Source organism: Merops nubicus, unplaced genomic scaffold, assembly GCF_000691845.1.
Source record: "Merops nubicus isolate BGI_N331 unplaced genomic scaffold, ASM69184v1 scaffold11248, whole genome shotgun sequence".
Taxonomy (NCBI): Eukaryota; Metazoa; Chordata; class Aves; order Coraciiformes; family Meropidae; genus Merops; species Merops nubicus.
The window spans coordinates 107,843-124,305 of NW_008626082.1; the positions used below are offsets into that span (position 1 = coordinate 107,843).

Consider the following 16,463-nt stretch of genomic DNA (forward strand, 5'->3'; position numbering starts at 1 on the left):
GATGCTGAAGCAAAAAACAAATCAGGATGTCAGAGCTGGGGCTACCATTTTACAAAAGCAGTGAACTAAGACCATGCTTGCAGCTCCATGCTCCTGTCATTTATATTAGCTCCAGCTCTCTAAACATTCCTAGATAAAATTATTAGCAGCAATGTAGCGTTATCCTGGATTAAACAAAGTGTATAAATATGGCTATGGTTTTATTGTTATTGTCAGTTATAAATTAAGAAAGGCGACTGAAGTGATCCATGTTAAAAATACACACCAGTTTCTCCCCCCTCTCTTTAGGAAATTCTAGCCTTTTTTGTTTGTTTTTTCCTTAAAAAAAGTAATGCTCAGAAAACTTTGCACCCAGAGAGATCACACACAGGACACTTAGGTCATAGACTTCATCAATAGTTCTCCTTCTGGCCTGGAGGCTTGCTATCCAGCCCTAAAATCAGATGTGTAGACTATACTTTCTGAAAATACGGTTTTACACCCTATTTTGATCATTAAAATTCTAGCATTACTAGAATTAAAATTGGGTTTTCTTGCGTCTTTCTCCTCTCTCATAGCTGCAAGATCTGTAAAAGGTAATACTACAGGTCCACCAGGCCTGCTGGAAAAGGAAGTTAAAACTCATTACTCAGTTCCTCAGGAAAAGGGAAGAGGAGGGCAACCTTTGGGAAGGCAGTGCTAAAAGACCCAGCACTTTACAGAGCACATCCTGTCAGACAAATAGGATGTCAGAAACATGCCCTCTGGATTGGAAGCAGCATTCTTCAATGTAAAGTTTCATTCCAGGAGTAATGGAAAAAAAAAATAATTTGAAACAAGATTTCAAGACTTACCTAGATCTGTTTTTGAAAGTCTTAGGAGTACCATCTCAAATTCAGTGTAAAAAAACCACAGTACATTTGAAGAGTAACTGGCTGTCATTTTGCTAAATTGCTGAAAGATTAATGGTTACTTGATTTTTACTGTGATTTGTTGATGAGTAGAACTTTGAACAAAGAGATCTGACCCCAAGCCAAATCATCTTGTGACTGAACTCTGCTTTTGAAAGAGTGAACAAAAAAATGCATACTAACCTGATTTGAAAATATACAGGCAAATTCCATTTGTTGTTAAAGCTGTGGTAGGAGGGGTGAGATCTCAACCGTTTCACGCTGGCTTGGGAGCCACACTGTCGTTCAAACTTGCGCACGAAATCCATACTGGTAGTGTACTTCTGCAGAAAGAGAGCGAGCACTCTCATCACCCACGGGGGCCCAGCCAACAAGGAAGGCCACCACTCGTTCTGTGGAATGCTTATATCATGCTACAGTTAACCCTGATGTTCAGAAGGAGCTGACATTGCCCACAGAGCCATATCAAACAAGGCTAAACTCATAGACTGCAGTGAAACCAAATTAAATTACCTAGTAGGTGTTAGTCTGTGACAGAAAGGTGTTCTTCTATGATATGAAAGCTAGTGCAGTACACTTCTAAAGAGCATAAAATTGTCCAAGTACTCTGAACAAGCAGAACTGATCAGTATTTTTGAGCAGAATCATTGGAGTGGAACAACAGTGATGTACAGTGCTAAGAACAGAGTCAGCTGCAGGAGATAAAGGTATACAAGAAGCAGAAATAATCAGGAACAAAACCCAGACGTACATATAACCAAACAAAACAATGAAAGAAAGGGATTTTTTTTTTTTCTGTTATAGAGGACTTGTATTGCAGGATTGTCTAGAATTGTTTCCCTAAAAATGTTTTGCAAATACCAGATATTTGCAGAAGAACCTTAAACAATTTCAGACAAGCTAACTGCTAATAAAATGTTTATAAATAATACTAAGCCAGTTGTAAGCAAAGAGAAGTTACATTAACGCTCAAATGCACTGGGAGCTTACTCTCAACAGTACCTTACTAATACCCTGAAAATAATGAAATAATACATTAAATCATACACTAAGCAGAAAGCCAAACACTTGAGCAAAACCCAGAAGCAAAACGGTGCATAAAAATGCTATTACACACAAACCAGACCTTGCTAACGAAACACAAAGGTTTGTAAATCAATTTAAAATCCAAATACAGCTACAGTTAAAATCAGCCTTTGAAACGGTTTGGCTTACAGGTGAGTTTCTTCCATATAAAAAATAAACAGAAAACAGCCATAATACCTACTGTATATAAGTCAGCAGTGGCTTGATGAGCAATCAGATAAGCCTGACTCGATCTCTCAGTGTTTCTGACTTCACTGCAGTAAGATCAGCAGCAGGGCTGTAGCAGCAAGGCTTTGACCACCGTCCAGGGCACCATGCCAGCAATGTCATTTTGCCCCTCACAAAGCACTGAAGTGGTGTCAGGAGAAGCCCCTGAGCTGCTGCTTACAGGTTCTGCTCTGTGCACTGACATGCCTTCCTGTGGCGTATCTCAACAAGTTCACAACTTTCTGTTCAAGGTATAATTACAGCATGTTCTTCTTGTGACATGGCGGTTCCAGTTTGTCAAGATAGCATTCTGGCAATTGCACACAAAAGCTTTCAGGTGACTACTTTTCTCCCAGAGTGGCTGTATTTATAGCACAATGGAACTGTAAAAGGTATGGGAGTTAATTCCATAATGAATGACAGATTACTGCTCTTTCAGACCTCCTTTCTTAGATAAACCCAGCACTGTAAAAAGGCAAACAATCTGCTCATGTGTCACTACCTTAAGTATTAGTCAGAGACACAAACCAAACACTCTGGAAAGACCTATCCCTTTCAAAACAGAAGACAACTCAAGAGACCTTGATCTAGTTCTTGATAACATTATATCCAAGAGAGGGAACCAGCTGCAAGATTGGTTCTCATTTCAGCTTCTAGGATCAGACTGATGACTACAAGAAGCTATTTAAGAGAAGCTAAAGTGGGAAAGGAAATGGGGTAATTTTTACACAGAGGAATGTAAACTTAATCTCAAAGGAATGTTTGAAAAAAAGAATTTTTTTTTTCAGATACTTATTTCTGAGTCAGATTTGTAGAGTTATAAGGGCATGACAACCTGAAACAATTAAAAACTCTGCACAAGTAAATAGTTATTTTAACATACATGCTTAACACTGCCAGTGTGATTTTTACAGGATTAAAAATATATATATATTTATCCATTCCTCTCCTCTATTTCTAAAATCTTCCTAACAGATAATACTGCATATTCAAACTTCTCAGCATTAAACCTGTATACCTATACAGATGCAAACAAGCCTGAAGAAAAAGAATTTTCTGCATTTCTATCAATCTAGAAAACAGAGATAGAAGATTACTGCCCAAAATCTGTGTTGCATCACTAAAAAACTATCAGCAGTGTAGCAACAACTTTAACGCTCCCCCCAGCCCCCTTCAGAGCTATTAGTCTTTAGATAGACAGCATCTTTTACACTTGGCATTTCAACTTCTTATTGCTTTCTAGATAAAATAGTTTAATGATTTAGATTCTGAGTCACTGAAGTAGTCAAAAGCACCCTGGAAAGTACTTTAGACTTACTACATGTTTTACTTGAAAGTCAGTCATGGGGGACTGTTGGGTTTTTATGGGGGTTTTGCGTTTGGATGTATGTTTGTTTGTTTGTTTGTAAATAAACACACTGTTGCTGTTGGTCAATATCAGCTTAATAGAAGATGAACAGCTTTTTAAAAATCATTCATTTAAAACAACAAACCCAGCCCTTCTGAAGATAAAAGACATTCTTGTGTATATCAAGCAGCACAGATGACAAAATTCCAGCATGGCTCACAACTGGCAGTGTGCAGGGAGGGCACTGACTAAAAGCTTGAAGATTGACTGAAACTTTACTGGAAACTTGAGGGGGAACACTCTATATAGTGCCATTTGCATGGCATTACTACAACTTTCTTCAACATGCACTTCATTTGCTTCTTCCTCAGAGCCAGCCCTGCAAACATTCACTGTCATACCTGCCTGCTTTCAATTATTCAATGTGCCCGTATGAAAGAAATCTTAAATTCCAAGAAAAATATAAGTATTTAGTAAAAGCAGTTTTGCATAAACACAAGAAGAATCATTTGCCTTATGAACCTGCACCAGCAATCTAACATTTCCCTAAGTCATCTGTCCTGATCTGCCTACTACACCTTCCTTCAGACAATTTATCACTGCCTGCCACCTTTATCTTGAAAATACAAGCATTCACACTAATAGCAAGTCAAGCTGCAAGGAAAAGCAAAACTACAAATATTTCATCAATCATGGTTAAATACACAAAGGACATGAAGAAAAACAGAAAGCTCATATTTTTCTACTTGTGACATCCTAACAAACTACTTCCAGAGCAAATCTTCATACTAGACCAAGAAATCAGTTTCAACATCAGTAAAAGATGATCTACTAGAGGCAGAGTAGCATTGCCAATGACAAAAACACAAGGGTGACAAGTAGTTTCATTTTATAATCTAAGTTTGCTTCATTTGTTGTGATAGAGAAAATACTTCTTTTATGTTGTAAAGCTTATCACACTGCCTCCAAGTATTTTTATTTCTTTTAGCTTGCGTTGTGATTAGAAACACAAGTAATCTGCAGTACTGAAGAGAACAAAAGCTAAAACAAGCAAGTGAAAGAATTTTTTTTTTTTTTTTAACCTTCCCATAGTATAGAACAAGTTGTAACCCAAGTATTTAACTAACATGACAGCCCTTGCTATACTTCAGAAGTCCTAGTCCTGGGCAAACACTATAAGCTAAGAACATCTACTCCTGAAACAAATAAAGCCAAATTCACATGACTAGCAGGCTTCCAATAACATCTGTATGAGCTCTCCTGACAAACACGAGGGAGGAATTAATTCTTATGAAAATTACATCAAGTGATTTGAGATAACCTCATCTCCTGAGCCATGCAGAAACATGAATTTATACAAAAGCAGCAAGGAAAAAAAGGTAGAGAACGTGAGTCATTCAATTCTTCTGTGTCACAGGAATCACAAATGGAAAAAAATTAAAATTAATTACCTCATGAAAGACATCTGGGTTTCCAGGATTAAACAGCGATGGCAACTTCTCTTCTAAACCATGTACTATTTCTGGCCACACTGAATTCACTAAGAAATCATATCCAGGAACAATATCTGCTTTTTCACTGAAATAAAATTGCAATTATTCCATGGTTATATTTTTACCACCAAGCTTCTATTTGGAGGTACGAATAACTAAAGAGACATGAACTACAATAGACAAAATGTAACTAAGTTTTTTTTACATAGGTATGTTGATTCCTTTAAGCTTTTCTTACTTTGAGGTTTTTTATCTGATCCCACAGCCTCCTCAAATGCAAGCCATTTTTTAGAATTCTCAGTTTTTAAAAATTTTATCAGTGTTATATTTTGCAAGTCTAGTTTGGAAAATGAGTACCTTTCAACTGATAGGAGTTATCAAAATACAAATGGGTACCAAGTAGGAGTAAAGTGACTAACTGCAAAGGCAAGAAGCAGAATTTTTTCCTAATTGTTCCAAGTTGTGTTTACACAGAATACTGTGCTTCGAAGCAAAGGATTAAAAGCTACCTTGATTATGAAAATTGAGAGCAGAAGAGATAAAGCATTTAATTCTGTACCGTAGTTCAATACGACAGTACAAAGAAACATTCTGTATTTAAAGAAGAAAGATTAAGACTTGCTGACGCATTAAAAGAATAGAAATGTTGGTAGAACTTAAGAGTCATGAAAAGCTCAGCAACAGATGACTAATTAGAGAAGTACTTCTGCAGTCTCTAGGGTCTACATCCATAGTTCTGCTAATTACAGCAGTCTACTATATTAACCAGCCTGCAATCAGATGAATAAATGGATAAAATTCAGTAGACCTGAATTATTTAAACTTCAAAACAGGCAATTTAAATGCATAAGGAAACAAGCACTTTTGGAGAAAAGAGTAGAAGCACAAATCAATTGAACCTGTAGTTCAGCACATGCAATAAATTGGTCAAACCTCCTGGGACCATCCCCACTTTTCATCAGGAAAGTGCTCCTAACAACCTGCTAACTTTTGAACTTACATTTAATGTAAATTATGCCCATTTCCTTGGATGAAGTGTACAACCATATTTCACGGATTCAAAAAAAACAAGGAATCTGACACACTGTATTACCAGCAGTACCCAATTCTACTACTGAAATACAGGATTCTCTTTCCCCCCTCTGAAGATTGGGGCCACAGCACCAAGGAATTTTGTTCGCTGTTTTACTTTGAAAAACACAGACCTGAGAGAGAAATCAAACTTGACTATGAACCTCCAGGAAAGGCCAGGCATGGCATGCTCATGGAAACTAATTGGGCAAAGCATTTCAAAAGTATATGAAACCTGCTGTAACTTTAGTGCAACCAAAAAATAACCCCGAGATCTTTACCTTGAAATGGCTCCCCCTGTGACTTCACGCAGGAGGCGGCAATGGTGGGGAACGAACTCCAGCAGTCTGCTGTACATGGCCTGCAGACCGTTGGGATGGGACTGAACGTACTGCTCCACAATCACCTGCCACAAGAGTTCAGTGCCACGGGTCAGAAAAGGGAATACACAACGCTGTCATGCCAGGCTCACAGTCCACTCACTCAAAACTCCTAACAGTATAACCCAAATATTGGGACAGTCAGTATAATTTTTTTTATTATAGTTTCCAAGTACCACTTGCCAGCTTAAATTATTTTCTTTAATGCAGCATTCTAACTGGCAAGACTGCTCCCAAGAATGGGGATGAGATCCTTGCGTTTAAATGTTAGCCAACGTCTGGCCCCCCACCCACTGCACACACCACTGTTACCTGAAGCATTCTGAAGTTAAACAGATGAAATTAAACAGATGGCAAAAACTAATCAAACCTCAGAATAAAGCCAAGAATTCCTTCTAAATTCAGAGAACATTGGTCCAATCCCAAGTGCAGGTAAGCCAATAGCCAAGTGCTTTCTGAGACAATGCTAAGCCTTTGACTCAGCTAGCAAAGCAGCTTGTCTGGACAGCACCTCATGTTCAGTGAAAATGGATAACCTCTGATATAAAGAGCAGGCAGACTATAGTTGGACAATACAGAACAGCAGCTTCTATTTCTCAGTATTCTTCCACCTGCCTGAACATGTAGTTTATGTAGCCTCTTGCTACATAAACAAGTGGAATGGTGGAGAAGTGGGGAATCAGAGGGGAAGATGCTTCTCCACACTGTAGCTTTTCCCTAAAGTGAGAGGTCACCACCATTTGACTCCCTCTCCCATCCAAAAGCCAGGAGCTGGCTTTGCTTTATAAATCTGCAAGCATACAAAGTAAAACCAGGATAATTTTAGAGTGTTTCCTTCCCAACAGCAGAAAAGAAACATACTGACAAAGACATGCAGGTCAGGTGTTATCAGACACAGTATTCTTTCACAGGGAAGAGAAAGGCAACAGTTCTATTTCTTGGCTGCCGAAGATGTCTGAGTGAAAAGAAAGGCAATTTTTTTTTCCCTGTCTTCATGGAGAACAGTTCCTTCAGCAAAAGTTATACAGATTAACTCTTCACTTGCCTTCATTGGGAACACCATGGCAAATGGCCATTAAATGAAAAAATGAATCAAATACCCTAGGGTCACTTTTGTATTTATGCTCAGAAAGGCACATCAGTGCAAGAAAAAGCAACTGTATTATTGTCTACAGAAACATATTCCATACTGCAGAAACAATGTTTACATTGCTTTTAAAGGTCTTAACAGAAACGTTGGCTCTATACTATACGCAGTCTCATTTTTTGTAAAATATCAGTAGTGAATGAACTGCTTTAAATGTCCTGAAAGCAGAAGAGAGTACCTCCCATCGTAACATGCATCTCATGGTTTAGTGAGCACAGAGGATGTTACTAACCATCTCAATTTAAATACTAATGACAGTAAAAGAAAATCTTGACAGCAAAGGGAAAGATACATCAACAGCATAGAATCAGAGAATCCTTTAGGTTGGAAGAGACCTTTAAGATCATCAAGTCCAACCAACAAGCCAACACCAAGTACTCTGCTAAAACAGATCAGAATCTGTCAGGGTTGGAAGGGACCACAAGGATCACCCAGTTCCAACCCCTCTGCCATGTGCAGGGACACCTCCCACTAGATCAGGCTGTCTAGAGCCTCATCCAGCCTGGCCTTAAAGACCCCCAGGGATGGGGCCTCAACCACCTCCCTGGGCAACCCATTCCAGGGTCTCACCACTCTCATGGTGAAGAACTTCTTCCTCACGTCCAGCCTGAATCTGCCCACTTCCAGCTTTGCCCCATGCCCCCTAGTCCTGTCGTTACCCGATAGCCTAAAAAGTCCCTCCCCAGCTTTTCTGTAGGCCCCCCTAAGAGACTGGAAGGCCACAATAAGGTCACCTCGGAGCCTTCTCTTCTCCAGACTGAACAGCCCCAACTCGCTCAGTCTGTCCTCATAGGAGAGCTGCTCCAGCCCTCGGATCATTCTCGTGGCCCTTCTCTGGACACGCTCCAGCAGGTCCACATCCCTCTTGTAATGGGGGCTCCAGAACTGGATGCAGGACTCCAGGTGGGGTCTCACCAGAGCAGAGTAGAGGGGGAGAATCACCTCCCTCGACCTGCTGGCCACACTTCTCTTGATGCAGCCCAGAAAGCCAACCAGACCCTGGGCTGCAAGTGCACACTGCTCGTTCATGTTGAGCTTCTCGTCCACCAGCACCCCCAAGCCCCTCTCCTCAGGGCTGCTCTGCAGCCAGTCCCTGCCCAGCCTGTATTGGTGCCTGGGATTGCCTCCACCCAGATGCAGGACCCTGCACTTGGCCTTGTTGAACCTCATGAGGTTGGCTTGTGCCCACCCCTCCAGCCTGTCCAGGTCCCTCTGGATGGCCTCCCTTCCCTCCAGCGTGCCAGCTGTACCACACAGCTCGGTGTCGTCAGCAAACTTGCTGAGGGTGCACTCAGTGCCACTGGCCATGTCCCCAACAGAGATGTTAAACAGGACTGGTCCCAGCACTGATCCCTGAGGGACTCCACTCGTCACTGCCCTCCACTGGGACATGGAACCATTGACAGCATCACTTGGGACTCAAAGCCACTGAAATGTGCTATGTATGACAGTGGGAATGATGAGGGGATCTATTCTGCCTTCTGTTGACAGGCTCAAATTCAAGCTAGCGCACATCTGCAATTGCCAAGGCAGCTCTTGTACTTTACAGATTTTCCTCTCCAAAGAAGCAGGAAAATTAATAACACTGGTTTTAGAACAACTTTATAGACCCACACTGGCCCAGTTTAATTTCTTTAAGGACAGTGAAATAATGCATTTATGAAATATCCTGACAATCTCGTGAAAGCCACACAAACTTCTTGCAAGAGGGCCATCAGCTAGCACTGGCAATTACATTGTAAAAGGGCACTGACTGACATCTCTGTAGGAGCAAATATCCTCTGCATTGATATGGAATTGTTACCAGACCTGGACATAAATCCTAACACACTGATGAAAAGTGTCAAAAGAAATATTGTTATTGTAGCAATGTCACTTCAGCATTAAAAACGTAACAAATGTGTTTATCAAGTCATTTCAAACACAGCATGCTATCAAATATCTTCAAGTGAATTTTTAGGTTTTTACTTGATGCTTGAAACCACAGTTACCATAACATAATTGCAGGCTCTTAAAAATATTTTTAGTGGCAACTGCAGGTGTGCTGCCATACAAGAAACACTGAGCACAACTGACTGACTTGTTGACTGTTACACTATTGTGGAAGGGCAGGATGCTGTCCTGTTTAGAGGAATTCACTATCATCAACCACCACAACAAAAAAAAGTAGCACAGACTAGTCATCAACTGTTCAGGTCAGAAGAAGCAATAAGAATAAAGAGTGCTACAAGAAGGTGAGGAAGAAGTTGCACAGTCAAGAGATTTAGCAGAAAGTCCCCTAATTTCAGAAAATTGAACCAGTACTTTGTGATTGGTCCACCTTGGTATTGTAAACTGATGGCATACCAAAAACTGTTTTGAGCAACCAGACATCTGACACATTTTTCCCGCTAGACAACAGCAAACCCTCCCCAAACAAACATTTGCTCCCACTCTTGCTAATGTCCTGGTACAGCTGGGAAGGGCAGAAACTGCTTCTTCATACAATGGGAAGAAAAGGACATTGCACTAAGAACTATTTTTGCTGCATTTGCCTGCTACTGGGCCACATGGAGAAATGCAAACCCCAGATCTGATCCATTTCCCACAGATGCACCCTGGTCTAAAACAGATTTTACTCCAGTTGTATGCTTGGTTTGTGCTTTTTGGATTCCTTGTCCCAATAAAAATATAGATAAGAAAAAGAATCCCATCTGAAAGTGTGACAGGCAAATAGAGAATTCCTCCACCTCTTTTTCTAAAATAGCAACAATGAACAAACTGACATTGTGTCAGGGCTCAGTTCTCCTGCTCTCTCCACAAAGACATCTTGAAGCTGCTAATGAACGCTGAAGGTTGACAGGAAAAATAAGCATGTTTGCAAATCAGTTCATTTTCTTAGGATTCTTGATTTTATCTTACCTCTTCTATATAAGGTTTCACAAGCACTTGACCAACTAATGCCTCTGCATCTCGTGTTTTGTCAATCGTTGCGTAAGTGCGAAGACAGTGACGTATTATGTCAATGTTTGAAGTTTGAAGGCCTTCCAAGAGTAGCCCTTCCAGAGACTGCTGCAACATTGCTGTTATTCCAGCTATACGCTATGAAGAGAAACAAAACAGAGCAATCAAAACCCAAAATCCAAGCCTTGCCATCACTGAAGCAAATCCGACATGGAATGCAGCTTTCCATTTTAATTTGAAAGGTGCAAAAGTTTTGACAGCTTTTCAGCATTAAATGAACATTAACACAAGCTAAATGGGTTTCTTGATGCTATTTAACACAGTATTAATTATAGTAACATTAAAATGCAATTATTTCCTCTCTATGTTGTATGCAGTAACTTATTCAAGGTTCTCTTCACCCTGAAGAAATAGGCCAATAATTGTTCCTTGTTCAACTGAACCACTATATGATAATACACTTAAGTTTGACAATAAGTCACCAGGGATAACAACTGTGGCATTTATCCCTCCCTGTCAAAAACTAAAACAATAGCATGTTCCCAGCACTGCTTGTCAAATTAGTGCAAACCAAAGACATTGAGTGACACTGGCAAAAAAAGGTCATTAGATTCCTTCTGGCTTCTGCTAACAACTATCTCAGTCAACATATAGTCTCTCTTTTCATAACCATTTTCCCTGATCTCCTGCTACATCTCTTCAACTAGATCCAACTGATTGCTACCTTACCTGCAGATGGCAATACTGCAAGTAATGTACACTCCTGGCCCAAGACAGTCCCTTACAACTCTGCATTTGAAGCAAGTGCAGCAATACATGTTCATTTAATCACAGTTGAATTACCTTTAAGCACCATTTTCTTCCCCATTTATTTTCTAGTCTGTACAGTGCAGTTAACAACATCAACATAAATCTCCACAATTAGGTCTCAATCAGCAGACAAACTGCAAGATACATTAGGCTGACAAAAATGTCTATTTTATTTTCTATTATCATGCTAAGTAATTTATCCTAAATAAGTTAGGAAATAAAACAAACCCTCAGAAGAAGAAATAATTCTGGTTAACTGGTAAAAATGACCTCTTGAAAACCACTTCCCCCTCATAAACTAATTCAATAAAACTGTGGAAAAAGGTATTTTTCTGCCAATTACATTGTTTTTTTCTCGATACTACAAGTGGTAAGTTTGCTATCATGCAATACTTACTGGTCTCACTTTGTCCAAAAGGGGCATTCCTTTGCTTTGCACTGCATGAAATTGTAGTTGATTAAATTCTGTGGCAATTCTCTCTAAAACCTGTCCAGTTAAAAGTGGGCTGGAAGACAGGTGATACAAAATTAAAGTACACAGTTAACTCCTTTCAAGTCTTTTCACTGAAGCAGATAGATTAAACCACCAAAACTGGGGGAGGATATTATCTAAGTATTTGAATTCTGATAGATACCCCTACAGCTACTGCGACCATGCAACAATAATCCAGAACAGACTACGTGATTAGAGTTGTTTTGGAGCTACTAAGATATGCAGTGGATGAAGCAGAAGCTGAGGGGAACATAAGACCTTGCCTCAGCAGTATGAAGCCCTGTTTTCTCTGTTACAGTGCTGTTTATGTCACATGAAAAGTCAGTCTTACAGAGCTCTGAAACTGCAATGAATGCTATACACCATCTAGATTTATTATTTCCCCTTTCTGTCATGTGGCAAAACTAATGATGGTCATCTCTAGAGAAACAGTCCTACTCTTCTCAGGTCCACACAGTTCCAACAATTAGCCAGATTTTCAGCCACTTGAGTACAATCTTGCTTCCAAACATAATTCTGCAAAGTGACTCACCCTGACTGAAAACAGCTGCATATGCTTTGTCCCTCCAGCATCAACTTATTCTTCTGTCTACCTCCCCTCACTCAGTACCGCGTGATCCCACACACTAAACTGCGGAGAAAGTCTCATGTTCAAAATGGATCACAAAACTGTCTTTTGCCTCCAGCTTAAGTTGCACCTGCATCCCAGTCAACTACTTCAGGCATGTGGCTGGTACCTCAGTTCCAAAACTGGCTGAAAGTCATCTTCCATCCCTCAGCAAAAGCAGAGGGAGAGGCCGTTTTCAGTTAAGTTGTTAAAAACCAGAACGTGGGAGTCTGAGTGGAATTTGTCACAAACCTTCCTTGTACCAGAAGCATTACACGTGGCTTGCCTGCCTTAAGACTGTTTTTGCAGCAGACCTTTCAGTTATACATAAGTAGGGAAAAGAGAAGCTACTTCCCACTTTACTTCCAAACTATATTGGAATAAACTGTCCTGTGCAGAGTATCTCAGACATGACACAACTAGTGACTTTCAAGAAAAAAACCCATGCTATTGCATGCAAAATTCAAAAAGCACATTTACTGAAAGTACTAAAAGTAATTCAGAACTTTGGACGCCAAGTTACATGTTCTGTGAGTGACCAGTCTGTAGAAAACTAAAACTGAGGAATTACTACAATAACAGTTGCCTATTACATGAGTTATGTTTCTAAAGACATATCCTAATGGTTGTAAGTTCATCTACAACAATACCATGAAATTACGTTAGCCCCATCCATTAGAAACAAAACCGAACATGACATTTTTTACCTGTTTCCCTCTAATGAGGACAACTCTTTAGTGCCTTGGGAATGTAGAATCTTCTCAATTTTCTCAACAGACTGAATAACATGAATAAGTCTCAGGACACACACCTGTAATTAAAGTAACGTTTTTCACATCCCAGTTTACATTACCTAATAACCCTGAAGAGATTTTTGAGGCTTTCTTCGTTGTTTTTGTTTGTTTGTTTGTTTGTTTTGTTTTGCTGGTGTAAGTTTTCTCTCTCCGTCTTAATATTTGAGTTGCGCCTCGGTTGAAGTCTTGCTCACATAAGTCCATAAAACCACAAAAATAGATATTTGTCATGGACATAGAAAAGCTGTTCTTATCCCTGATTTCTTTCCAAGTTAAGCACAAAGATAATGTTACTGTGGGTCCTCTCACAAAAATTAAACTGCTGTATTTTAACTACATTCCTAATAAGCAAGTTTATATGCTACTCCAAGGAGAAACAAGAGTAACTATAATTACATAAAGACAACCAAATCAAACATGTATGTTTTTGGCAAAAAAAGCAAAATGAAGATTTATGATCAAGCCAACACTTTAAAAAATTAAGTCTGTCAACCAAAATGACAATAATTATAAGTACAAAATCCTGCACAGTGTGCCTCTAGGCAGCCTAGAACTTTTAACATTTCATTTTCTCTGGGTTCATCGGAAAACCAAAATCATCCTAAGGAGGAGCTTTTCATGGTAATAATTTATCTGTCGTACCTTTTTTCTTCTAATATCTTCTTGTTTACTTAACCGGTCATCTACTGCTTGAATTCCTTCACTGACACACGACTTAAGACTCTGTGAGAAAGAAAGTCAGTTTGTAAAGCTGGCTGCCCACTTAAGGCTTTAAAAAACTCTTAACTCAAAAATCTAACCGTAAAACAGAGAACAGATTAATAAGAATATAGGGCTAATAAAAGCTACAGTACATCAATGCCCTCTAACTGAAAAAGACAGAAATAAGACTAATAGCTGAAAATATAACCTGCTCCTTAAGAACTGCCACCACAAGTATCATAATTTCAACCAGAAGTGGTCTTTTAGTGCCTTACAGAAAACAAACCACCTTTCATCCAGAAACACATAAATAAACAAATGATAAAATAAAAACAATATGATTTTATGCCTTGAAACTTAAGTCCTACATTGGATTTATGCAGCATTATTCACATAATAAATATTTTTCTCTGCTAATTAAACCTATTTGTGTTTTAGCTATCAAAGCTGGGATATTTTGAAGGCACATTTATGCAGCAAATATCACTTTGAAGGGGCTGCCAAGATGATAAAAAAACTGCCCTTTGCTAAATACCAAGTCACTGTGGAAGAGAAAGAATAAGACACACCTTCAAAGGGGTGATCTTTTATGATTAAACCACAGGACTGCAGAAAAAAAAAAGCCCTTAATGGAACTGTGTTCCATCTGGGTGAGTTACTACCATCTTTAAGTTACTTAAACATTAAAACAGTTTCCATTTTTCACCACAGACTTGTCTTGCAAAACTCCATTAATTTATCATGTTTAAGAAGTCTTTATCTCTTGGTTGAAAGGCACTATAGAAAAATATAAATTCACTGCTACCACAACTGCTTGAAAACACAGTGCCTCTCCTACTACCACTCTAAGTCATCATTAGTCAACGAGAAGCTTATTATAGTAATTAGTAACATGAGTAAAAAGATGTTCTATGCATTATATGAAAGAGAGCTGAAGTTTACCAAGCTGTGTATAATGATTGTTTTGAGCATACCATAACTTCTTCCCTTAACTGTCCCAAGGGTACTGAAAGCTGATTAAGAGCCTTGTCCATGCCAACCTAAAGAAATCACCATAAAAGCATTTAAGAATTTTTTTATAAGTTCGTATGTGAATTACTGACAAAGTCCATCATTTCACATACTAAAAGAAAACTGACAAAAGACACCTTCTTTTATAGTTTCCAGTTTTAAATGCAATGCAAAAAGACATTATCTCAAGTCCAGGTATAAAGATGCTGGACTGCTTGTCACACAACACCAAAATTAAAGAAAATCTCAACCTATGGAAATTTTTTTTCCCCTTAAAAATGTTAAAACTCAAGTCTTTGAACATGTATAACTGGAACCTGGATGAACTCCAGTGAAGGAGCAGGAGACACAGCAGACAAGACATTTCAATATGAAAATGATTACAATTTTCAATCAAGGAGGTCAGAGGGTTTTTCAAGATATAGTGACTGTACCGTAAGTTTAAGGATTCTTAAAAGAATCCTTCAGAAGGACCTTATTTGTATCATTCACATTCTATTTTAATGATTTATTTTTCATTGAATTTTACAAGTACTGGCAGTCTGAAAAAACTCAAGTCTAAATTCCTACCAAATTGTTTTTTCAAGACAAAAAGCATATACCTAAAACCTTATTACATGCCAACAGAAATTCTGTAGAATAGATAAGCTTTCAGTTTGTCTCAGTGTAATGAGTCACTTCAAGAAGCCTTAAATCTAACAATGCCAAAATAAAAGCCACATACTCGTCATATGAAAAATAAAAAATCCACTTAAATATATTAAGTCTGAACTACACAGTACAACTCGGTAACACTTACTAGATTTGTTGAGAGATTAACAAAATCTGCATAGTCCTTATTTATGAGTTCTACCATAGCAGTTTTAAGGAGTTTGTAATAGAGTTCCAGATCCTCTCTGAGCTCTTCCAGCTGCACACGTTTCCTGCAGTCTGATACAAAGTGATCAACATCAAAGTCCGGCTGAAAATGAAACGGGAAAGTGAGAAGGACGTAAGTAAAATCCTAAAGCCAGGAACACACACGTCCCCACTCTCAAAATAAACTATTCCATATGCCAGTGAGCTGACCAAACTAAAGCTCGGGGGGGCAAAAAAGCCTGCTTAACAGAGTCGAAGTCATTTCCAGTGTTCTAAAGTCTTGATCTTTAATCTCAAAAGCACACAGCGTTGTGGGTCAGTGTACCTAAAAGACTAGCTCTCCAAAACACAGGGTTGTATATTCCACGTGTACACTTACAAAAAAAACAACCAACCAACCAACAGTCGGAATCCAGCATTGAGAACTTTAAGCTTTCCGAGCAACGAGGCCTGAACGCTAGTTATCAGCTTATCTGCCGCTGGGCTTCCAAGCAGGCAGAGCATGATGAGGAGGAAGCAGGACCCGGGCCTGCCATGGGCGGTGAGCTGCAGAGCCCGGGCCGGGCCACGGGCACCGGGTCACCCGGTGGCAAACCCGCGGGCTCTGTCCTCGGCCGGCCTCG

At 39.3% G+C, this 16,463-nt stretch overlaps 1 protein-coding gene across 1 annotated transcript in view; it reads right to left on the minus strand.

Annotated features, from left to right (window-relative positions):
- Positions 1-15,943, minus strand: part of COG2 (component of oligomeric golgi complex 2) — a gene marked incomplete at its 5' end in the record, with an annotated part of 28,708 nt that extends 12,765 nt beyond the window's left edge. Inside the window, 9 exons of the mRNA XM_008945855.1 lie at positions 1,074-1,213; positions 4,983-5,109; positions 6,377-6,501; positions 10,524-10,703; positions 11,773-11,881; positions 13,183-13,286; positions 13,912-13,992; positions 14,946-15,011; positions 15,782-15,943. Coding sequence (XP_008944103.1) covers positions 1,074-1,213; positions 4,983-5,109; positions 6,377-6,501; positions 10,524-10,703; positions 11,773-11,881; positions 13,183-13,286; positions 13,912-13,992; positions 14,946-15,011; positions 15,782-15,943 — 1,094 coding nt within the window. The remainder of the gene's footprint in view (positions 1-1,073; positions 1,214-4,982; positions 5,110-6,376; positions 6,502-10,523; positions 10,704-11,772; positions 11,882-13,182; positions 13,287-13,911; positions 13,993-14,945; positions 15,012-15,781) is intronic.
- Positions 15,944-16,463: the final 520 nt, after the last annotated feature.